The sequence below is a fragment of the Talpa occidentalis genome, unplaced genomic scaffold (assembly GCF_014898055.3).
Source record: "Talpa occidentalis isolate TD23 unplaced genomic scaffold, MPIMG_talOcc4v2.1 talOcc4.4, whole genome shotgun sequence".
NCBI lineage: Eukaryota > Metazoa > Chordata > Mammalia > Eulipotyphla > Talpidae > Talpa > Talpa occidentalis.
Window position 1 is genome coordinate 12,406,710 of NW_023604295.1, and position 26,451 is coordinate 12,433,160.

The 26,451-nt window shown below is 39.8% G+C and overlaps 1 protein-coding gene across 6 annotated transcripts in view; it reads left to right on the plus strand.

Moving 5' to 3' along the window:
* The window catches only part of APP (amyloid beta precursor protein), a 249,419-nt gene that overhangs the window by 123,462 nt on the left and 99,506 nt on the right, over nucleotides 1-26,451 (plus strand). For all 6 annotated transcript variants that reach the window (XM_037525059.2, XM_037525060.2, XM_037525061.2 and 3 more), the window contains exon 6: nucleotides 13,917-14,116. In XM_037525059.2, coding sequence (XP_037380956.1) covers nucleotides 13,917-14,116 — 200 coding nt within the window. The remainder of the gene's footprint in view (nucleotides 1-13,916; nucleotides 14,117-26,451) is intronic.

Sequence of the window (26,451 nt, forward strand, 5' to 3'; positions counted from 1 at the left end):
GTGGCTGTGAGCATAGAGAAACAGACATTGAAACTCCAGCTCTCTTTCATCCATGGCTAGATCATTATAGTGTTACTGCTTCCACATGGGTTGGTCACTATTTGAATCAAATCAGAAAGAAATGGAGCTACGATATAGCTTGTGAGTGAGCCCATATGTTAAAACTAACTACTTATGGAGGGGAGATGATAATCCTGTAAGCCCCAACTGAAAGTAACATGCCCAAGTGTAAGACATCACAACGACAGGCTTATGCTGAATTGAGGATGTGGCTGCATTGGAAGCTATTGGCTTTCAAGTGTTGAGAGACAGCAGTATGGTTTCAAAGCATCTCCCGCTCCCTTTCCAATAAGAACGTGTGGCACCATAAATGCATTGTCATAGCCAAGGCTATAGCAGTTTTTGTGTCCAACACATGAGCCCAACTTAAGAATTTTTATAATTCGTTCATGTATCTCTCTAGGGACTTGGGACTCACCTCTGTTCCAGAAACACAGAGGGTGCTAATAACATTGGGCATGCCCCTGTCCAGTCATTTCCCAGAAACTCAAGCAAAGACACACACCAGCCGATGCTCACCCCATGGGGTAAAATCTTGGTTGTGCTCTTTATTGCAATCAGCATAAGAAGCTCTCATTAAGGCTCCCTTTGTGGGTGGTGCAGTGCTAGGTATTGTTGAAAGCCAAGCTAATTACTGTCTGTGTGCTCCAAGAACTGTTCTCAGGAACCATCACCAGATGGTAGCATGGAGGTGCATTTCACAAATCCATTATTTGTAATTTGTGAAAATTCATCCTTCGGCCATGAATTGTTTAAGTTATGCGCGTGTATAGCTCAGTCCGAGATGGGAAGACCTTGATCGCCAGACCTATCTCAGACTGTCTTAAGAATGAATGTCTGTTAGTGGGTCTGTTAGTACTTTTCTCTGTTTTTAAAGCTGGTTGTATTATATGCAAGAGGGTGGGGTGGGACTTGAACTTTGTATCTTCTCTGGATCTCTGGAATTAAAATTCTTTGAGTATCTCATCTTTCTCAGCTCTTCCCTTGCATTTTGAGAAAGTGATATTAAATGCTCGGGGCCGGGGGGCAGAAACCTCACAACTGCAGAGGATCACAGAGCACATCCTATGAAGCATAAATTAAAGCCTTCAATCTTTGCCAATGGATGAGTCAAGTTAGAAGGATTTGGTGAACCAGCTTAGGGCTTTGAGAAATAACTGCCACAATGGGGCCAACTCCTTGTTCTGTTTGAGACTGTAACTGTATCCCTGACTCTTGTTCTGAAACAAGGAAACTAATTTGAAAATGATGAATAGGAGAGTAGCAGAAGCTTGCCTTTTCTCTGGAGGGAACTGAATGCCAGCTCTGAGATCTTATTAAAAATGCTGACTTTCTGTCTTTAATCAGTCTGGACCGCATGTATGTCAAGAAGAATAACAAAACACTTTTATAGCTTTAACCAGATTACAGATGTGTGACCAAACCAGGGGGGGTTTATTTTGGTTTCCAAGCAGGTGATGGCTGGAACAGGAGATGCCTTTGAAGTGCAGGGTTGGATTACTCCAGCCAAGCCACCTCTGGCAGGGCTCTCTGCTTGCAAGGACTGCATGGCCCATGCTGCCCAGTAACAGGAGACCGCTGAACCACTCATTTGTTATTATAGGAATGATTTATTTGTAAGAGTTGTTTCAGGGATCAGATTATTCAGTGCCCGGTGTTTTATGCAGTTGAGGTATGGAAGGTCTCTCTTAACCACTCTAGTGTCTTTTATTGAACTGTCCAAATTTTCTGAATAGTAAAAGTAGGCAGAGAAAGAAAATAGAGATTCTTATGGCCTTCTCTGGTTTCTGGCAGTAGTAACCTCAATCATTAATTCCATGGTAAAACCAACTTCTGGATATTGTTATCTTCAAGATCAAGCCCCTACTTTAGATGGATACACTATTGTTCATCATAAAGGTGTCCCCTAGAATTATTTTGTTTTTTCCTTTGTCCTCAAGATCCACAATCAGCATGTTATACCCAAAGAGCTTTCCTTTACATGAGCCAAGTGGCTCATCAAATCCTTGGCAACAAATAAATCGTATTCTGAAACTTTATTTGGAAGTCAGTCCTCTATAATTTGGCTTCCAGGAGCCCTGAAGTAGGAAGTCCAGCAACTCATAAATAATGTCTGGTACCGATACTTAACACAGAGAATTCAGCAAAATTTTAATAAGCCATGTTTGTTTTGGAAGGTAGTTATGTGGAAAATAATTTCAGGGTAATCAGAACAGTTTCCTTTGATAAGAGGTAGCTTAGGCAAAATTTTCCCCAAGAAGGAACTAACTTGAGCTTCTTTTCTCATCTCTACTCCATGTTGACAAAGAAACATTTCGCGCGTTTTCAGAGTTTATATGTAGCACTATGTAGGTTGGAATAATTCTACTCACCTGAACCTGGTGTTACCTGAAACTTGCTTGGGTCACACCCTCATGATCTATTAATGTTTCTTTTGTTGAAATTACTCTAAAGGACTAGTATCCTTTCCTTCCTTCAAAAAATAGTCTTACTTACCTGAAAATGAAATTGTTTCTTCACTTTACCTGTAGCTGATTTCCTATATGGAATAAGATAGTAGGAGAACAATCTTTATGAAAAACTCTAGAATATACGTTTTGTTTCTATGTTTATTGAAGTAACATTCATTTACAGTACTACATATGTTTTAGGATTGGATGTTATCACATCACACACACCACCAAATATCTCCACTGTAGCCAATCAACCTTTGATCTCACCACCACCCCCCCTTTGTGGTACCCTCAGTTCTACTACCACATTTCAAGAATTTGATTTGCTTTGCTTTTTGTCTGTTCTTTTGCTGTGTTTCTCTGTATTCCACATATAAATAAAATATCCAGTATTTTGTCTTTCTCTTTCTGACTTGTCTCACTTAGCATCATTTCCATTTCTATCCATGTTGTCACCAATGACAAGAGTTCATCTTTTTTTTAATAGCTGGGTAGTATTCCATGGTGAATATATGCCATTTCTTCTTTTTTGGACATTTAGATGGTTTCCATAACTTGGCTATTGTAAATAGTGCTGCAGTGAACATAGGGATTTTAAAAGAAATGAGTTTATGACTATCAGATAAATACAGCAGCTCAAACTAATTATTTTGTATACAAGTTATTAATAGTATTTTATCTATCATTTGTATTATTGCTTTTGTGTATATATGTTTGTTACACATATACAAATATATACAAATAGGTTATTTATAATCGAGGAAAGCATTATGAGGACATAAAGCATTAATGGCATTATTTACTTAATTTCCCCACATAGAGACTCACACCATATTTGGTTCAACAGGCATATTTTTGTCTTTTAGAAATTGTATCACATTGCTTCTTGGCCTTTTAGCTAAGATCAAGTGTAGACATTTTATCACTGTTGATATTTAAGCAACACTAAATATGATAGGATTTTACCTGCAACAGATGTTATGATCATTTCTAATAAGATCATTGTAGGAAATAAGAATATTATACATGTGAAATTTTATTGACCATGACCTCTTTCCCTAATTTCTTAATTGTATACTTTCACATCATGAAGCAGCATCTTCGTAAACTTTTGAAAAGTAGCTGAAGTGTGAATAATGAGTATTCGTAGTTTTTGCAGGTCTAGGTTTTATTATTTTCTATTCATTTTCATCGGTTTAAAAAATAAGGAAAAGGGAGCCTGTCTGGTGGTTTAGGGGTTAATTCTTAGCACAATGAAGCATGAATTCAAGCCCCAGCCAGGCAGCTGACCTACATGGCACAGCAGACCTCTCCTGTCTCTCCTGCTGCTCCCCTCAGCAGGGTATTTCAGTCAGTCTGCCTGTTCTGTTTCCCACTCTCTCTCTGATGGTCCTCTCACCCCCTGCACCTCTGGCCTACACCCCAGCTCTTGTATGCATAAATAAAAATAAATTAAAAAAAATAAATAAGGAAAAGGACAAACAAGCCACTTCTCTGGTTCTGTTATCTTCACACAGTGCTTGGATCTTCATTTTTTCAACTTATATACTGTTTATACCAAACACATTATGTCATATACATAATTATAAAGAGAATCAAATATTGAAAACATCATAGGCTATGAATGCTAGTGTATTAACTAAATTGTTTTCATGAATTGTAATATGTAATTTTGGAACAGATTGCTCAACAGTTTTCAAAACAATACAGTGGTGTTTGAAGTTACTTGCAAATAAGTTTATAGGATAGCACTATTTTATTTAGCACAATAGTAATACTAACTGTAGGAATGATTTGCTGTTGGAAGTATCTCCTATAGCATGTCATGGAAGTTTTCCTTTGCGTTTATGACCATTGTTCACTATTGGTTGAATTTGCTGTTCCATAGCTTTCTGTTTAACAACCTGTGGCCGGTCCAGTGGGAAGAGAGGGTGTCAAACACATGTTCGTCCCACGCTGGGAAAAAGATCATTGTCATGAAGAAAAGGACAGTAACTCACTTGTGGTCTTTAATGCAGAGCTAATGTGCTTAACGCTGCATTGGTGTGGAGAGAGAAATCCAGTGAACACAGGCATCCAGGTGGTTTAGGGGAAAAAAAAAAAAAACCTTGTTATTTAACAAGATGATTTTTGCTTCAGAAATGTCTTCAGAAATGAAAGTGTGCTTTGAACCTAGACAATTTGCTTGAGACTTTTTCTGTATTTTGACCCTAGGAAAAAATGGGGGAGGGATACAGTAACCCTGTATCATGATATTTGCTTCCAGGACTGAGTTAAATAATAGGGAAACATTGAACTAACACACAGAGAGGCCTTGTTTATAGCGCACAGTGTGCTGTCGCCGGTGCGGGCAGGCCACTGTGGAAGAGGCGTTTCCTCAGTCAGATCATCCTCCGACCCTGTATCTCACAGTGTTAAATAGAAAGGCTCTTTCTAGGACACAGTGACCAACCTCCCACCTCCAGCTTCCTAATCATGATTTTTATGACATATTCCTTCTTTATGAGGCCTTTGCAAACTATTGTAGGCCATGTAATTATTACAATCAATAATAATAGATAATGATTTTTTTTTTTTTAGATTTATTTATGCATACAAGAACTGGGGTATAGGCCAGAGGTGGGGGGGGGGTTGAGAAGATTCACCAGAGACAGAGTGGGGAGCAGAACAGGTGGATCTACTGAAATACACTGCTGAGGGGAGCAGCGGGCGGGTCAGGAGAGGTCTGCTGCATCAAGTGATTCAGCTCCCTGGCCAGGGATCGAACTCTTGCTGCAGTGGCTGCAGATAGCTTCATAGTGCTGTGTCTTAACCCCTTGCACCACCAGGGAGGCCCCAATAATGATTTCTTAAGCACTTTCTGTCCTAGGTGAGGTTAAGAACATTATTAAAATAGATTTTAGTAGTAAACCACTAATGACATTCTTATTTTTTTTATTTAAATAGGTAGGGGTCCTTTTTAATCTATGAAAATAGATGATTTCCAAGGATTGGGAGATGGCTGTAAAAGCTCATGTAGGATTGATTTGTGGTCTCTGTTTCCCACTCTCCATCCAGAATGTCTGCACACCACCTGTCCTTAGCAGCGCGATCTTTGACACGAGGAACTTGCTCATTCCAAGTTTTCCAGCCTCGTGTCTCATGAACCGAAATTTTGCTTCACATATCAAGATTTCAAAATGACTCTGAAACTTTTTATCACCTTGGGTGCTTCTCCTTCATCCTAATTGGTTCATAAAGCTGTCAGGAAAAGAACCTGCTTTTGATTATTTATGACTTTTCTTGCCTCCAAGATAGTCTTTAAAAAAGCAATTTCGTTTTTTACTATAATTATATTCCAAACTTAATATTTCTGAAGTCTTGCCAGAATATCATTTTTCCTCTTTCTACATACTTTTTTTATGATTTAAAGTAAAGTTCAGATATCAAATATACTAAATATTTCAGTCCTATGTCTCTAAAATCTAAGAACATTTTTCTATAGTGCCCAAATGACACCATCTCACCCACAAAATTAACAATATTTTTGAAATCTCATCAGACACGGAATTCATAGTTGGATCTGCCCTGAGCCACATAGTGTCTTTCCTACATTGATGTCCCACATCACGTTCTGTGCAGCCCCAGGCCCAGCTCGGGACACCCCTAACACTCAGGATTCAGAACCCCTTGCTTTGTTATGATTTTGATATGCCAAAGAAGCTGTGCTCACCCTTTGGCCCACTTTGCATCCTGGGGTATTATTTAGATTGTTTCCCTGTGACTGGAATATCCTTCTTACTAGAAGCATGTATTGAGCAAGCAGAGAAAAAGAGAGATTGTTTTTATCCAGAAGTCTGGGCACTGCCAATTTACTTATCCTTTGCTTGTTTGGGTCTGTGTTTTAAGATATTCAATAACTTGCTCAATGTCGCACAGGATTCCAATCCAGTCATGCCATAGCACTTTAGCCCCAATTGTCTTTTTCTATAGTACATTTGAAGTTTTTAGTCTTATTTATTTGCTCATATTGTGTCTCCCGCACTATATAGTACATGGTCCAGGAAGTCAGAGGCTTTGTCATCCCTTGTGTGTCCAGAGCCCAGAATATCATGTGGCACTGGTAAAAGCACAGTAAACATTGAATGGATGACTGGTGTCATTCAGAGTGGCACCTAATGGGATGGTTTCATGGGTGGAGAATTAAGGCATTACTATTTGTTTGCTCCTTGTCAATTGGTGCACCTCCCTTTCAACTCAAATGCTTAACTATCTATTGACTAGAGAAAAAAGACCTCATTTACCTGGTGTCTGCAGCCTAGCACACCTCACTGCTGACACTCGGTGCCCGTGTGAGAGTCTGTTGCAGTCAAGCTGACGTGTCACTTGCTCCTGATTGTGTATTATATGGATGTCCCTGTCTTGTCCTCTCACCAGCTGCTCTTCCCATTTTATCAGGTCAGACACCTCCAGCTCACCAGAATCACTTTCCCATTTGCATTTCTAAAGCATTTAGTATTAAATACGTCTGTTGCTCACACAGCAATTAGTGTAGATTCTCTCGCCTGGAATTGGCATTCATTAAATGTGTAAGAATGATGAGACATCCTAATTTCAGATTAAAGTCTGTGACCTGCAACTCACCCTAATGCCTGAGTCATGGATTTTTGGTTTCTTCATTATGTCCTTAGCATCCTAAAGCAGGAGTCCTTCATCTGAGCCAGAATCGAGGACTGGCTTGTGGGGTAGTGGACGCTGCCTGCAAGGGACAGCACAGCGGCAAGTGACAGAAAAACAGGTCATTGGTGTCAGGATCCTGGTCTAGTCCAGGGATGCAAAGAAGCCTCTTTTCAGCCTCCCCACCCCACTATCCTTAGGAGTTCGTGCATCGTAGTTTCTCACCCAACAGCTAACCGATGACTTGCCTTTTCAGACCAGGAGAAAGTGGAAGGACAGAATTTGGAGAACAAAAGTGTTCTGACCACTCAGAATGAACCTTTTCATCTGGAAAGCAAAAAGTTTCCCGGGTGCCCTACTTAGAGATCCAAGCGCATTTCTCTGGCGTCAGATCTGGAAGTGTGTCAATTCCTGCCCTCATCTGCACCCAGGGTGGCTGTGTGACACTTCTTCCTGTCTCTGATCTAAGAAGGGTTGGGGGTTAAGCACGGCTTTGGGGGAACTTACAATTTCCACTGCAGGCATTTTTCAGGAGAGAAGGTTAATCAAATTCTTAGAGATCCTTTAACCGCAAAATTAATAATACCCACCACCTAAGAATGGCATCAGAACAGCCGTAGGGCTCAGTGAAATGCTAAAGAGAAATCAGTGGGGGTCAGTTTTCAGATGATTCAGAGACTCTAATAACACAGCATCCAAGGGAGGAACCTTTTTTTTTTTATATAGTAATCATCAAACCATGATGGTTTGAGTTTTATGAGTATAAAATTCATTTATAAAATACCTGAAGAAAGTAATGAATTTAGAGAAGTGGTTACTTAACTCACTCAGCCCAGCCTAGCTAGTTAGTAAAACCTCGACTGAAAGGTGTGTGTGTGTGTGCGTGTGCGTGCATGTGTATGTACATGTAGGTATATGTGTGGATGTTTGCATATGTGTGCACAGTTTCAGCCTCTCATAATTTGTACTCTTACAGGATTGGGAGTTTAGCGTGGATATATATTTTGATAGACTTAGAAACCCTGAAAATATAGTATTATCAATTTAAGACTTCTTAGTCTAGATCACTGGATGAGAGTGTTTAAGAAGAGGCAAGTGAGAAATGACACAGCCATTTCAATCATTTTTACTTAACTGTCATGTCATAAGAACATATACGTGTGTATACGCAGGTTCACAACTCGATGAATGTTCAAAACTGAACACACAGCCAGCAGCCGACACCCTCATGAAAACATAGCTTTTTTTCTCCCCCTTCTCTTCAGTTCTTTCTCAGTCACCAGCCTCCACCCCAAAGTACAGCGGCCTCTCTGGCTTCTGTGGGGCCAGCCAGTATGTCCCCTCAAGTGTTTGGCTTTAATGGAGAGAGATGCTCACTTTTTCTTACCCTACCCACTTCTTGAAACATCTCGGAACACAAAGAATTAAAGGAATAGTTTCTTTTCTTTTAGATTTTCTCATATGTTCTGGCTACATCTAGTTTTCCTAATTTGTCAGCAGTCATGCAAGCACTGCTTTCCCGGGGGACAAACTGATTTTTCCAGCAGCATAAATAGACAGGCCAGAGAGGGAAAGAACTCCCTGTTTATGTGACTTTAAAATGTGCCTAACTTTGGGCCTCCCCAGTGGCTCAGTGGTTGAGCGCTGGGTTATGAAGCTGCCCGCAGACTCTGCAGCGCCAGTTCGATCCCCAGCCGCCGGGGAGGGTCCCACATGGCGCGCAGACCTCTCCTGCCACGCCTGCTGTTCCCCTCAGCAGTGTATTTCATCAGTCTGCCTGCTCTGCTCTCCCCTCTGGCTCTGGTGAATTCTCTCACCCTCCTGCGCTTCTGACTGTACCCAGTGCTTGTTAAATAAATAAATAAATCTTTAAAAATATATATATATATAAAATAAAATAAAATGTGGCTAACTTTGTCTCTCTGTCCCTGACCCTGGTCGACTGTCTTCCCTCCTGTCAGCAGAGCCATGTCTGAGCTTCTTCCTGTGGAGACCTGGCCCTCTAGTCCCTGGAAGGCCCTGACATTTGGGGAGCTGACAGCTGCTCGGACTTCAGCCTCCCATCCTCACTGCAGTGGTTCAGGCCTCAGAGCTCGTGCGCTGCCATTCTCGCCTTTGTCCTACAAAGGGGAAGAAAAAAGTCTAAGTAGAGCTGTGAAAGAATAAATAGAGAGAGAATGCAAGGAGCGAATTGTTTTGTAGGATTTAAGCAAAAAGGAATGAAAGGGGAAGTGAATCAAACTCTCTCAGTGGCTAATGGGCATATTTGGAGGCAAGGCCAAGAGGAATTCTATCAAGGTCAGCTTTTTTTTTCTTTTTTAAGATTTATTTATTTTTATGCAAGCACTCGGTACAGTCAGAAGCGCGGGAGGGTGAGAGAATTTACCAGAGCCAGAGCGGGGAGCAGAGCAGGCAGACTGACAAAGTACACTGCTGAGGGGAGCAGCGGGCAGCAGGAGAGGTCTGCGCGCCATTTGGGACCCTCACCAGGTGGCCGGGGTATGAACAGGCGCTGCAGAGGCTGCGGGCAGCTTCACAACCCAGCGCTCAACCGCTGCGCCACTGGGGAGGCCCTCAAGGTCAGCCTTTCTGGAGAAACGCAAGGACAGTCACCTTGGTGATATAGTCACTTCCCCCAAGTGAAGTCTTGCTTACTGACACATAAAATTTTATCATCAGTGATTTATTTCATCACAGTGATGTCCCTTGGACACTTTGACCTTATTAAACTCAGATACTCCTGGAATGATCAACATTCGCAGATAGAGCCCTCATTCTGCAGACATGTTCCTCGTTATCAGAATTTAAAAGCTTTAGCAGCTGTCTGCTATAAACTGACAGGTGCTAAAGTGTGTGAATGTGAGGGGAAGATTCTACCGTGTTTCCAGTGCATATTCTATTGTGAGTTGCTGTTTGGTTGTTTATAAGAGAAATGTGTTAGGGTGCTCAGCCCTGCGTCTCCACAAACAAGCTTTTCACTGTGTCTTCACATGTCTTCAGCTTCCCACAACCAGCTCACCTGAGACGCCCCAGAGAGCAAAGCCGCTGAACAATGAAAGAGAAGGTGCAAGTCATTTTTCCCCTTTTCTGCATTTCCTGTAAATTGTGAAAACTTTGTCATGGCATTCCTGGGAAGGATGCAGTATCATTAAAACATAACTGTGTGCTACTGTTTTAATAGTGTTCCAACAGATAATTGAATTCATGGGCATCTAAATTTAATTCCAGAAATCAAAGCTATGGTAATAAGAACTAGACCCGTGTTCTCTTAGGCCAAGTAATTTAATTCCTCAGCCGGTTGAACTATTATGGATCTTCGTGCCTGGTGATTTCGCTGGTAAATTGTTAGGCCAGATGCAGTGATGGATGGTGGGCATGTAGTTCTGTCTTTTTCATGGCTGGACACATCCCAGAATGCAGATCACTTTAAACACAGCTGTTTTCATGAGCATGTCTTTGCTTTGGAGTTTTGAGTGCAACATTTGAGTTATAGCAGAGCAACTGGGGGGGACTTCCCTTGGGGGTGCCCAGGGCCATGTTCTCACCGTCTGCACTGGAAGCACCAGGCATTCACCTCTTGGACCCTGTCATTACATTGCATGCTTCAAGGGAGCGTGCATGCTTTGTGGTGTCAAGAGAATGCTGGTTTGATTTGATTTTTCTCTCTGGCTTTTCCTGAATTTTCCACTTCAGTTGAAGAACTAAATAGTATTGGTGGCTGTGATGTGATGGAGCACAGAGGACAGCTCACACTCAACAAAGTGGTGTAAAGACAAGCTCCGGGTCATCTTTATTCTGCTCACCAGTGGTGCAACCCATAGTTTCTACAGGAGAATGGGGAGACAGTGTACTGGGTAAAACTTCGGGCATCTGACCAACTGTTCAGTTTAGAATTCTTTTTGAAATGGGATCTCAAGTGGTAGATTTCTATGTAGGAATTCGGACAATCAAGAAATCAAGATTCCACTGCATTTATCTCTGGAGATGAAGGCTTATACCACCTGATTATCAATGCCTTTGTTTCTGACCTGTTTCTTCACAGTCTTAATAACCAGTTTGGATCTTTTGTGTATTAATACCTCACTTGCGAGCATACTAATAAGTTATTAATGTAGTCTGCTTAAGAAGTTTCTCATTTTCTCTAGCCACATGCGTCAACATCTTTGGATGTTTTCATTATTATCCTTGCATCAGATTTAATCCTTGTATCAGATGAACCTAATTTAATCATTTAGGAAGGCAGTCTATTGAAGGGGTCCTACATATTTTGGTATACCTTTTTAAAAATCAGAAAATTCTGAGTTAATCAAGAAATTCCCCCTCCTGCTATATTCATCTCCTTATGCATCTTTCCCTTTTTTTCACCCTCAGTAAAATTACTTGTCTCTGACCTGTCAGATCTTCAGTTCTGAATGCCTTTTGCAGTCTTCCTGACTCTCTTCCTAGGTCATGGAAGCCTACTGCTCTGTTTGTCTAACCTATTGGAAGGCTGATTTCCCTCTGCACTGCTGAGCTCACACCGCACTGTCAGGCTTCAGGTTGTAGCTGACACACTCTCCAGGCCCCTCTCACACCTCCCAACAATAACATTTTGTAGGTCAGAATCCCTTCTGGGGTAATAATTCATCATCTGCCTTCACCATTTTCTGGGTAAATGCCCACCTCGCAGCCTCAGTCCCATCACTCTGCTACTTCTTGTCAAATAAGACTTGTAGCAGTTAACTCCGGTTAAGTCAAAATCCTTCACCACATCAAGGTCTTTTTCCTATGTTGGCTTTGCAATATGATCAAAGAAGAATGATTGATTTCTCCTATCTGGCCAGCTAGCATGCGATCCACTTTTATTTTTTATTTTTTTAAGATTTATTTATTTATGCATACAAGAACTGGGGTGCAGGCCAGAGGTGTGGGGGTGAGAGGATTCACCAGAGACAGAGTGGGGAACAGAACAGACAGAGTAGGGAAGATCGACCGAAGTACACTGCTGAGGGGAGCAGCGGGTGAGCCAGGAGAGGTCTACTGCGCTGGGGATTGAACTCATGCTGCAGTGGCTGTGAATAGCTTCATAAGTTGTGTCTTAACCCCTTGTGCCACCAAGTGATCCACTTTCACTGTTTAACACTTACGCACCTATCTTCATTTATCATTTTTCAGATGCTCTCCACCAGGTATGCACCAGCAGGTGTATGGCCTTACTAGGACCTTCTAGTTGTGCTCCAAACATGCCCTTCTTTTGCCTTCCAGATGAGCTAACTTTTATTACTCACCACTGCACTTGAGTGTATATTTAACATCATAAGTATTATTTCTGATTCTCTTTCCAATCAGTTGACCGACTGTTAATGTAATCCTCGGTATTGCATATCTCACTAGTTCTCAGAATGATTGTCTTGCAGCCACCAGCATCAGTATCACCTGGGAACATGTTAGAAATGCTGATTCTTAGGCCCTAACTCAGACTACTGAATCAGGCTTGGGGATGGGCACTGGGTGATAAGTGTTTTAATAAGCCTTCCAGGTGATGCTGATATTTACTGAAATTTGAGAAACTGAAATCTCTGTTTATCTACCCAGTTACCTCAATTAGCAAGAGCAGAGTATACACCTGGATAGTTCCAGTAGACTTCCTCAACCCCTGGGTCTTAGATTGATTTCAGCCAGTTTCTTCTTCATTTATTTCCAGTTTCAACTTTCAGTAGCAATATTTAAACATATTTCCACCTATACATATCTACTATGTAGGTGCTGTGTGGTTTTCTTCTATACTTTATTGAAAGTAACCCCCTCAATACAATAAACTCCTTTTTGGTAACTCTCCCCACGCAACCCTTTTTAGTAGATAATTTTTTAGAGCAGTTTCAGGTTTACAGAAAAAGAGCAGGAAATTTTCCCTTCTGCCCCTCTCCCCATTTACCCCCTCTGCTTCCCCTTTTATTGACATTTTGTATTAGCATGGTATAGTTGTATCAATGTTGAAATGATATTATTAATTCAAATTCATTGTTTCCGTTAGAGTTTACTTTTTATGTTGTACAGTTTTGTGGGGACAGGCAAGTGTATAAGGCAGTGTATCTACTTTGATCCAGCATCATAGAGCATCAGTACATTGCCCTAAAAATCCCCTGTTCTGCCTTTCCATCCTTCCCTTCCTAACCCCAAGCTTCTGGCAACCACCAGTTTCCTGTGGTCTTCTCATTTTGCCTTCAACAGTGTCGTAGAGTGGGGCCTCCCTGGTGGCTCAAGGGGTTAAGATGCAGCCTGCGAAGCTGTCCACAGCCTCTGCAGCATGAATTTGATCCCCAGCCAGGGAGCTGACCCACAGGAAGCAGCAGACCTTTCCTTTCTCGCCTGCTTCTCCCCTCAGCAGTGTACTTCAGTCGATCTGTCTGTTCTGTTCCCCGCTCTGTCTCTGGTGACTCCTCAATCCCCCCACCTCTGGCCTATACCCCAGCTTTTGTATGCATAAGTAAATAATATATCTTTAAAAAAAAAAAAAGCAAAACAATGTTATAGAGTGGAATCATGTATCCCCGTTACTGCAATTGTGTAAACTAAGAAAAGTTAGACCCAAGGGTCAAATGATGAAGACCTGCTAAGCTGGAGTCATGCATGACCTGCTGGTTTCAAGCCTCCTCTGTATATTTTCTTGGATGCCTCCTTTCCCTGCAGATTACCAAGATTCTTCGACATTATTTCTTTCCTGAAGTTTGTTTAAGTGACTTCTGTTATTTTCATTTCCTGTTTCAGTGAAGACAAAGTGGTGGAAGTAGCAGAGGAGGAGGAAGTGGCTGACGTGGAGGAAGAAGCTGAGGATGACGAGGATGATGAGGATGGCGATGAGGCAGATGAAGAGGCAGAGGAACCCTATGAAGAGGCTACGGAGAGAACCACCAGCATCGCCACGACCACCACCACCACCACAGAGTCTGTGGAAGAGGTAGTCCGAGGTAATCCACTGTTGACTTGAATTTTCTTTGTATTTCTTGGGAAAAAGAAAATGGTCATATCAGAGTTTGAAATTTCTGTCCACCCTGCCACACTGCCTTCTCCATCCAAAAATGAAAATTCAGAACAGCAAGTCTTCCTGTGCTTGTTCAACTTTTTTTAGTTTAGGAAGCAAACCAGTAATTCATTTCAAATGACATGAAATCCTGATTATACAGTCTATTCTGTGCCCTTTTTTGTATTTAGTTTAGTAAATCCCAACTTGTTCTACAAAACTTGACCTAACCAGGTGTCATCTCATTTGACAAAGGCGCAGTGAGGTGACCCCATGGTATTCTCCTGGGACTTGATTTTTATTCCTCTCTGTTGTCTGTCACCTAGTTCACCACGTACAATTTTATCTCCTGGGTGGTAAAGACTGGAATTTACACAATATGGTACAGTACGGTATAAAGATTTTCCCAAAAAAATCTTTGAGTAAGTATGATTAGATTTCATTAAAGAAGTAGTTTTGGCAAGTATATTTTTTTTTGCTGGGAAACTTACCTTGGATGATTGTGTTGTGTTTACATTGTTTTATTAGGGTAAGTGACTAGATTAGTTTTACTATCTCAAATGACCTTTTTCTGTTGAATCAATGTTCCTGTTGAGAATATTTTTAACTGAATAGACTAAAAGACCTTCTTTTCTCCATGAAACAGAACCAAGCATGCAGTTTATATTAAAACAACCAGACATTATTATAGCAACTGCTAAATTGTTAGATTGAGTTTCTTAAAGGGTATGTGTAGTAAAAGATAGATTGACTATATACAGAATTATTGAGGTTTAATGTATTGGAAATACTTCTAAAAATCTCTCCACAAGTGTTATAACATTGCCAGTCTTTCTCTTACTTTTTATGAAGGTAAAATGATTGCAGCTCTGTTGTTAAATTGGAGCTGCAAATGGGTGATTTTCTCTGCCTCAAGTAGATTCCTAATTATCTGTAGTACCGTCTTCCCTTCATTGCATTTTTTACAGCTTTACTGAGTATAATCTGCATATCATAAAAATTCACTCATTTTAAGTGTATCTAATTCAGTGGCTTTAATAAATTGACCAAATTATGCTACTATCATCATAACCAAGTCTTTGAACATTTTCATCATCCTGATAAAATCCCTCACACTCTTTCCCAGTTAATCCCTGTTCTCACCTCCAGCCCCAAGCAGCAACTAATCTACTCTCCATGGCTACAGATTTCCCTTTTCTGGACATTTAATGTAAATGGAGTCAGACATGCACTTTTGTGTGTGGCTTCTTTCACTTAACATAGTGTTTTTGAGATCCATGTTGAACTTCTGGCTTTTAAAACTGAGATTATTCTGAGTTGACTATTCAGAGTTAACTTAAAATCCATATCAAGTATTATTTTAACGAAAGAATATATAATGTAAGATGTTTCACTATCATTTTCCCTACTCAGTGACGGCTTCTTATTCAATATAGCATGTAAGGGCTTCTGTAATACAGACACATTTAAGTAAATACACAGTTTGTTTGAGCCACTATTTTTAAATATCCAAAGAATTTTTTCCCAGGATTCATTTTTCATATGCTTCCTAGACATCCATGGCAAATCTGGCCAAATAAAATTTTCCTATCAGGGAAAGACAGATTCCTTTTCAGGGTTTCCTTGAAACCTAAAACATGTTTAACTACAAATTACAGCAGCTAGTAATCTGCAAAAATGGGACTGACATTCTTGTGCTTTCTGTGAAGAAAACTGTTTGCATAATACTTAATGTCCATTTATTCAACATTAGTTTTTAGAGCACTTGTTTGGTACAGACAATTTTGCTAGTCTCAGTGGAGCACTGGATGAAAACACGGGCTAGCTGGCCATCCTGGATGTTTAAAACTTTGGAGGAAATTCAAGTCAAAGAAATACCAAGACATCTGTGCTGTAAAAAATTAGGAGTTCAGAACTACTTTAAAGAGTAAGAGATTGATGAGACATGGTTCTATGGAGGAAATGGCATTTCAAGTTGAACCAGAAAGCAGATGGTGAGTCTATCAATGAATTTTGTTACAGCATACACTAGAGTCAGTAGGAATGGCAAGCAAAACCAATATGGTGCCATGGGAAGGTACATACATATGTTAGCGTCAGCAGGAATGGCAGGCAAAACCAATATGGTGCCATGGAAAAGTACATTATTTGATTGAGAAACAGGGCCTGTCCAACATAAATTAGAGCAGGCATCTTACATAATAGAGTTCCAGGAAATTAGGTTAGGACTGAAATGTGGAGAGCTTCCATACCAGACAATCAAGTGTAGATATTAACTGAAGCGATCATTTCAGGACCCACAATGAGCTGAAGATTTTGTTGGTAAAAGCAATGAAGAGATTTTGTTTGGATGTTACTGCACTTAAAGGAATGGGTAAAGAGGAATGACATAATTTATGTACACTTAATTCCCATATTCCAGACCAAGACAAATGTCTCTTGAGATAATACGGTCTTTTTATTTTCTGCAAAAGTCCCGTTCTTTTTGCTTTCATTTCTAAATGTAGCATTATGAGATAATAAAATAGAAGAACACAGAGGTACATATATTATAGTTTTTTTCTATAGGAAGGCAAAGGCAATTAAAAGAGAATTGAAAAAAAAAATACAGGCTACAGGTAAGAAAAAAGAAACTAGCTTTAAAAGCTAACAAGTTAATAATGTTGCTGACAAAAGAAACAATAAAAGTAACTTTCTAAAAGCAAACAACTGGTCATTTTGGGTATCAACTGTTAATGCCAGAAATAGAAGAGGCTTAAATGGGCATCTGTTCTACGCAACCACCCATATGAAACTCCTATGTGGACAAAAGTTGACTTTCAGACAAGTCTTTCTGGGAATGGAGATCTGAAAAAAGAAATATGTTATGGTGTATACGTTGTGTCCATGTCAGAGGGTTTTCTGTATTTCTAGCTAATTCCTAAAGAAGTAGGAGTTTCAGATGGTAAATGGGCAGCTGCAAAGCCCTCCCTTCCAGGTCACTGGTCGAGAAAAGCAAGTTTTGTCCTTCCCTGATTAAGAGCAACAGCTAACTTTGTAAAACTCTAATTACAAGTCATCTGCTCCTGTGCTAAAATTATAAATTGGAAGTGACTTGCAAAGAAGAGATATTGAAAAGAAGCTTACAATCTAATTTTCAATGTTAATGTTTCAGTGCCCGAGAGAAAATGTGATTTACAAGCATACTTAATAAGAAAATTGTTTCTTCATTACCAACATATTGCTACTAATACGAGTCCTTAATGGGCTTCATAAAAAAAAAAAAACCCACATACTTTTGCAACCTGTTAAAATCTGAAAGAAATTGGCTTTTAGTTCTTGGGGAAGAAAAATATAGGACATTTCAGTGTGCTCATAAAATTTCCAGTCTTGTATTAAAATCAATGACACCAAAGTGGAAGATGTCAGCTCTGGTAGTATGAATGGTTCCAGAGGAGAAACGTATTGTTTGAAAGTCAGCTCACTTGCACAAACACCCAACTGGCTTCCAGGATTTATTGTTTTTGTTGTTAAGAGAAACTTGGGTATTGATCCAGTGGAATAAGCCAATACCCAGAGGAGTAAAACAGGAGTACATTTAGGTACTTGTTCCTAACATCCTGTGTTTTATGGAGGAATGACCTCCTAAACCCAAGACATCAGGGTCATTTCTGATCAACCATGAATTCAAAACTGATTAAATGTGGGTGTTGTGATAAAAGATATAATTTAAATTTATGATTGCATCTAGCTTCTTTTGTCCAATCAGAATCACTTTGTTATTATTCTTATGTTACTGACCCAGCAGATAACTCCTTTTCCCCCTGCTCTTTGCAAGGTACTGACAAGGCGGGGGTATCATGGGGGAATGGCTATTACTGTGCAGTAGCAGATAAGGCTGGGAATCTGGAATTTTCAGAGGGGCCACTCCCATGAATCAGGACAACGAAGGTCTATAGAGATGTTTTCTGGGTTGCCCATGGTTACAGGGCTGGTCCCTGCTGAGACCAGGGTGTGGATCAGCCCCAACAGGATATTTCCACTGCACTGTTGTCAAGATGGTGCTTTTCCTTTTCCTTTTGTTTATAAATGCACACTGGTGCGGTGTGTCTTCCCTTGTAAAGGTGCATTCCTTTGCTATATCATTGGTTCATTACTGAGCATTTCCTAAATTTTAAAATATTTACCTAAATGATAATAATGATCAGGGGTCAGCAGACCATGGTCGTGTGTCAGACGGCCCTGTTACCTATTTCCCCATCAGGACACAGCCAGACCCACTTGTTCACACATTGTCTGTGCTGCTGTCGTGCTCAGAAGCAGAGTTCATTTGTCTCAAAAGACACCATAGGATCTTTATAGCTACAGTATTTATAATCCTAGCCTTTATGGAAAACGTGTGATCATCATCATCAGAAAAATACTCTGAAGTTCTTTATATTTCAGATGCTGCTATATCCAATTGCATTAAGGTAGTTGTATTATGGTTAGAGGTAAATTGGTTGGTGTTTAAGAGAATTTTTAAGAACTTTATGGCCTTGGGCCAGTGAAATAACCTTGAGTAGTTTGTTATTTCACGTGTACAGGAAGGACACTGACAAGAATTGTTTTAGATGTTTGTTGTATGAATTACTTTAGATGATGTATGTTAAACATCGACCATCCTGAGGGTTAAACATTTTGTCACGTGGTAGGTGTTGGGTTGGTTTTACAAGCAAAGGCTGTCCAGAGTCAAATCCTGGCTCTGCAACCTATTAACTCTGTAGATTTATAGCAATCACATAAACATTAAGCCTTATTGCTTCCCTCTGTAAAATGGGATTTGATCTTACCTGCCTAATTTTAATCATTTTGTGAGGATTAAATGAAGTCATCCAATGGAAGCAAAAGTCCAGTTCCCAGTAGACAGTAAGTGTTGAATTAACTAAGTTCTGAAGATGTTTATAAGCATCACTGGCTCTTTCAGAGGGACTGTCTCCTACTAAATTAGGAATGCCAGATGCTGTCTAAAAGTTTCTTTTAAAACGACCAATAAGATGCATCTATATCTGTTGGTACAATAGAACTAATATGTACAGATATATGTGAAGAATGTGAAAAAACTTAAAATCAGTTTCTGGATTAAAATTTAGGAGGAACTCCTACCGTCTTTTAAAGTATCTACAGTTCAATTGTGTATCTTGCGGGAAATGAAACATGATAGTATTAAAGGTCTTTCATTTCTTGTGGGTATTTTAAACCTCTTGGAAGTTCATCTGCCAATGAACAGAGACACTGCAGTCAGTGACTTTTGACCATCACACGGGATGATGAAACTAAAAAGTTTGATCTAACTGTGGCTTGCTTTGGTATAGTGATTGAACTCTGTGGGGTTATTCCCTGTGGCGAGGGGTCATTAATCTGGGAGAAGCCCCATTTGCTTTACTGCTATACATTCCATCATCATCGGCCAGGCTCCCCTGGGTGCTTGGCCCTGACTGATCTGGGGGCACAGTGATGGGAATGGGGTTACTTCCTCAGGTTGCCCTCAGCCATACCTGCACATTGTCTTGGAGAGAGTGAGTCTCTCTGACCCACCTGGGAAGGAACTCCAGCGGCTCAGAGGAAAAAAGGAAAGCTCTCAGTCTGGACACAGAAATTTCCACTAAGACAGTGCTAGCAAATTGATTTTGAATGACTTTTACAAGATAATAGGGATTTGCAGTAAACGAAGCACACACAGGATGCCTCCAAGAAGTAGTATAGATGAGAGTGTCTTCTAGGGATGTCAGGTGCAGAAGAAACACAGCTCAGATGTTTCTCACAGCCCCTTGTTACCTGTCTGTAATAGATGTGACACGAGCCATCCTATAATTCACTAGTAGGATTCTTGCTTGTCACCCATGTCTAACTTTTCATAAAATTTGGGGGAAACCTGTGAGCTTGACTTTCTGAGAGAATATAAAAATATGCTCTCACACTTCTGTGGGAAACCTCACAGCAGCTTACTGCCCCCAGCAAGCTATTCTTTAGGAAAAAATTGATTGAGGCCCCATTTGTCTACTGTCCAGTGGTCTCGTATATTCACAATGACCTGCGTATCACATAGGAGGTACAGTTTTAAACTTGACTTTGTTTAAACTTGTACATGGTTTGTAGAGCTTACTTTTCACCTTCCCTTTCTACACTGTTTTATTTGTGTCCAGGTCTTTAATCTAATGGTAGAATAATGGAAATAATCAACTAAAGGTATTAAATACCTTTAAATACATTATGTATTTAGTGTTGACATTTAGTTGACATCGACTGTACGTAAAGGTATGGCTGATCGTGGTGTTTCTCAGTCATGAATGCCTGTTCAAGTCGCCCAATGGGTTTGGTGAATACAGATTGTGGGGCAGCAGGTCTGGAGGGGCACCCGAGTTGCAGATGATGCTGGTCAAGGTATAGACGCCATTGGCCTCTCGTGCCCTTCATACTAGTGGAGGAGACTGAGGCAGGGACTATGGAATTGAGAGGCAGAACCACCCTTATCTCTCATGTCGTCATTCTTGGTATGTGATCAAATGTCACCAGGTGGAAGAGAATCCTGATATGTCTACCCATTGAGCAATTTTATAAAAATGCAACTCTCAAGACCAAGCAAATTACAAAGCAGTTACAATTTCCCTACATCCACAATTGCTGTTAGGTTCGCTTATACCCCATGACCCTTCAGGGATGAGGGGTAGCCTCTTGTGGGTGTGAAAACTGATTATTTAATATTGAAGAATTCTGTGAGCAACAAGCATCAGTAGCTTGAAATATCAGCCTTGGAAATTGGCAGATGCTATAAATTAAGACCTTCATTTTTTGCTTTTTTTGGAGACAATTATTTTTCCCAACTCTCTCCTGCTTCTCAGTCGACAAAAAGCATTTCCTTTTCTTTCCAACAAAAGATAAGACATCTTGCCTTCTTCAGGCTAGTCACACAGCTCAGTGAAAAAGAGATCTTTTCCCATAAGAAACAGGATACGGAAGTGTCTGGTATCTGGGTGCCATTTTGGGAATGCTTACCGACACACCATTGTGTCCTGATGGGTCTGAATGCATAGCAAGATCTCCTCAGGTGGTGCCTTATAAATAATCTCTCATCATGGGGAGATGTGAGAATCAGTCAGGTTTAATTGGAGTGACAGATGTATCAGCTAGCCTGAGAGAATCAACACGATTCAGTAAGAGGCTAGCCAACTGTAGATATCTTCTAGACACTTCTGTGACAAATTAGCTCCCATGATTTCTTAGTGAGTCAGTGATTTCATTACCATGCACAGCTGTTCCCGTCGTTTATTTATATATTTCAACTCGTATTTGGGGCTTAAGTGAGCTTCGTCATAAGACTTTAGTTCAAGCTTGCTTGTCTAATTTTACATTAAACTAGGTAATAAATACTTGATCATTTATTGCCCTGGTCAGAATGACTGTCAATAGGACATGTTTTGAGATGGCTACTTGCTGATATGTGCAAGCACATTATAAATACTCTTTTCCATTAAGGGTACCTATATGTATTAAGAAAGACACACTCTTCAAAAATGACTAGTTTTCTAATATTTTGACTTAAAATTTTTTTCATCTACAAGAATCAAATATATTTGTTTGCTGATTCCTCAACAGAATATAAGGTCAGTTCTAATAACTTAGGCTCAGGAATTTTCATCCTGTAGTATATTTTGAATAGCAGTAATAATCAGGCAGAAAAGTAGTCATGAAGAATTTTTAGGGGATTGGGTGTTTAGGCACATAAATCAGCATTTATCTGAGATGCTGAAGAGATGCATATTTAGTAGATTTCAATACTTCTATCCTTATTTTATTTTACTGCTAACATTAAGCAGGTGATTTATTACAGAGTCAAACTATTTGTCTTCTTACACTTGCCCTTCTGATCTCCTTTAAAATTGTAAGATATGTAATTTTTTAAGTCAGGAATGTAGATACATTTGCACTAAGAATAAACTATAATTGAATATATATTCTTGCACCATGTAGAGAGATTATGCTATGTATTTTTGTTGTTATATGACAATATCAGAATATACAATCCCTAACTTTCTTAACTCTCTAGTTTGATAATTTAGTGGGGTGTCTCAGTGGTTGTTTTCTCAAAATTTGAGTATTTAAAATTCTTACATTTCATGCAATGGTTTTACTTTACATATATTCCTAGTGAGTAAGAATAATTAAAATTCAGTTATTAAAAATGAAATCATTATAAAAAGCTTCAGTATTTTGAAATTATTATTTAAAGTTAATTATTTGTATATCCATTAACTTTGCTTTTTGAAAAGCATTGTGATTTTCATGCATTTGAAAGTGGGGATTTTCTTCTCTGAGTTGCCTTTTCCCCAGCTCTCTTTAGGCTTCATGAATTTTTTAAAACATGTAAAATTAGTTTTCTGACTTTGTCCACAGAAAAATTTGCTTGATTTGAAATCCATTCTGAGCTAATTTTTGTGGTTAAACATTATTTGAACAGTGGGTTGCATAATCTTTATATATCACACAGAGAGTGCTAACTTTACTTCTATCTTGTGTTTCTATAATACTGGCTTTTACAAACTGGAATTTGGTGTTGAAACCAGCACAAATAAATTTCAGCGAGAACCTACCTTATGGAAAGGTATAAAATGCAGATGCTTATTTTTAAGCATATGGACACTATTATAATGTTTTGTGTACGTTGGCTCTTCAGTTTATATTAAATGGTTTTTGTCTTGAACGATGTATAGAGCTGTTATGAGAGAGAGAGAGAAACCTTCCCTGCCAGCCAGCAGAATTCATCTGGGTAACTATTAAGAAACCCACTTATGATTTTAAAATTTAAGATTAAATATGAATAAGCTAAGACTGTCATTCTTTAGTCTGTGCTCATGTTTTTATCTAACTTTATATATTCCCCTTGAAAAATATCCTGCTTCTGTTATTCTGGACACATTTTTTTGTTATTATATGTAGCACTTACTTGGAATAGAAATGAAGGTAGATTGGAATTCAAAAAATAAATTTAGTAAGTGATTTCATAATGTGTGTCTTATTTTAGATTTTGAGAAGAGAATGAAGATGAGAAAAGGAAAATGTAGTTTTAATTTTCAGGCAAATTCTGTTTGGGATTATGATTACATAAGGTCCAACTTTACATGCTTTACATTTAGTGGATAATACTGAAAATAATTTTCTATTGTGCGATTATAGTAATTAATATAAAGCACAGTCTTCATTGAGTCTTTTAGTGATTTTTATAGATTAGGAAGGGAGACATTATTCAGAAAAATTACAACGCTAAACATAAGGATTTGATCTCTCGAGATTTCCTTTTCTCTAAGTCTAGGCTTACAGCTTCTAAATGATTCATTTCAGGACTCACTGCTTTATGACTCTTCTACTGGGTTGGAATCTTGATAGGATAGATTTCCTGATAGTTTCCCATAGCTAGAAAAGAATTTAAAACAAAGTTGCCCAAACTAAGATTTGTAGCCTTTTGGGGAAATTATTCTGAAGCAATCAGAGACTCAAAGGAAGGACAAGATTACGATCCCAAGCAAACTAAACTCATCAACACTTCTCTTATTTGTTTTTTAATGTGAGGTTTTCTTTTTTACATTTTTTGGAGATATAGTAGACTCATGCAGTGAAAGAATTAGTCTTCACCTAGCATTCCCATCTGCAGTACACTAACACCAGTATGAACTTGACATTGGTCACTTAATACTTCATCTCAGTGCTTCTCATTCTCTTCTGAAAGTGGTTGGCTGTCTCCTATGTACTATTCATCCTTATGTGCAAGTATTAGCATAATACATCCCCGGCTCTGACCTCATGCCCACCCTTTAACTTATCCCAGACTAAGCAAAGATTCTCTTTTCAACACGTGGAGAGTCTTTTGGGAATGTTGAAAAGTTAAAAGATCAGAGAGATCAAACACTTTCATAACCCTTCAGCAGAGTAGGAATATAGTTATAACTGAGAGATGATAAATGATCCATTCCACTCAGAGTTCCCGCTGAAAAATCACCTTTACTGCCGTAGGAAGTTGATGTTCTAGATACAGCCAGAAAGAAAATGATGGCAAATGCCAAAAGATGATCAATTGGCAGTGCTGATAGTTGAAGGGATTGTCATGAGATACCTGTTCTGACCTGTCTATTCCCACTCTGGTACAAGGCAGCTGGAGTTATACCCCTCATTGTCAGCAGAGCAGAGCCAACTGCGTGGAGTAATTGTCTTTTAGAGGTTGCAAATGATAGAAACACATTCTCACCCCTGTTCTTCTAAGTTCATATATGTCCCAGTTCATTTATGTCTACTTCTCAATAAATTAATATTTGGCATTAGGCTATTATACACTAGGGTACTCACTTCTGGCCACATTATCTCAAATATCCTTTTGTCATTGGGTACCATGGAATGGATTGTTATTCGCTGCAATGCCCACACACACCAACGTCAAGAAACTATGTGGGGTCATGCAAAGTTTGACACTCCAACACAACAGAACACTCTGCAATTAGAGATGATGTCACTGTTCCTTGCTTTTCATTTCACTGGGTCAAAACTAGTCTTTGGAGACTCCAGCAGGAAATGTGGACTCATCATGTAGACTATTCTCTATCTCATCGGCATATAAATGGATTCTGAGTTCTGCATGCTTCTCTTGTTGATTGAGGTTCCAAATATTAACCATAACAAAGTATTTCATAGCCTTTAGAATGAGGCAGAAGAAAAATAAAAGGAATGAAATAACATAAAAACAAATGTGCCTTATTGTTTCACTCTTGGGATAGGAAAAAACCAGTATATTGTAATGTCATTTGAGGGCTGGATGGGAAGTTTTGCCTCTAGCAGAAGCAAGAAATAGGTCACATACAAGGGCAAATATTTACTATGGATTATCTCCTGGATCATTATCCTTTCATCCCATTACTTACCTTGCACCTACCTGCAGTTCCACCACTTTCCTTTAGTACACAGGAGATAGAGATAGCTTAGAGGCAAGTTCCCTGCCCCTTGCTTAGCTGTGATGTCTACTCTGGGGCTTGTGGCAGAGGAGTATTAGGGACATACACTTGGTGCTCAGATACAGACCATGAGGCAGGGTCAGTTCTGTTGTTCATGCTCCTTGGCATAGGGTTGTGCTGTGGGATGAAGGCTGTCTGGCTTCCTTGGTAGCAGGAACCACTTAAAAGTCCATTGGGCCCAGAAGATTCCACTGCCTGACAGGCTTGTTGGGATTAGCACAGCCTGAGGAGAGATTAACGGTGAATGTTATCATGTCTTAGAAACAAGAAAGAGCACATTACATGTGCATGTACAGATGCGGGAGAGAGACACAGAGGAGGAGGGAAAAGCCAACCGCAGGCACTTATTACAGTTGGGAGAGAAAGACGATACTGTCCAGGTGTGGAGACAGCTGCTGGCTGCGCCTGGCAGGGCCCCATGTCTACAACTTGACTTTTAGATCTGCAAGTCAGAGATGCTTTGTCATCACTGCAAGGTGATTGAACCCTCCAAAACCAACTTAGCCTTTATATATTTGAATGCTAGTCCTTTCATTTGGTGGGGGTGGGGTGAGGAATACATTGAATTTCCAAGTGGGTGGGATATTTGTGTCAACCAATTGTCAGGTTTTCATCCTGTAGGAGACCTCTATGTAGAAAGTCATCTAAAAGTCCTCTGTGGCTTGGGGAACATGGGATTTCTAAGTAGCAGTACTGAGTGGGATGACTTTACTGATGAACATTGCACTTGATGTTCCTGGAGCTGGATGTTGCTTTCTGAAAGTCATTCAGAGAGAACCAGAACCACCATAGATAACTGTTATGGGCATTTCTCCTACAGGTTGTGTGACATGCTCCTGTGTTGAGTGCCTACTATCAGACCTCCCACTATGTTGACATCACGAAGGTGGCATCTTTGCCTGGATTAGAAAGAGCCATTGGGTGTGTGCAGGGAAATTAACTGACTTCATCTTGTAGATCTTTGTTTTTGAGTGATTGATTGGGGTCATTCTGTGTGCTATTCCTACTTTGGAAGCTCTGAGTTATGTGTGGCTTTTATCTTTTAGAAGCAGGGAACTTTCCCCTGGCATGATAGTAAAACGCAGAATAAGCAAGACAGTCACGTATACTAAGGCAGCAGGCTCCTGGTAAGCCTCGCTAGGGCAGGACACAAACCCAGAGGGAAACTGACTGACTTCTGCCAAAAATGGAATGTACTCAGCGGTAGAGTTCTAATTCTAATCATGGTAACTTGACCATTGGAATCAGAAAGGCTACTACACTTTGG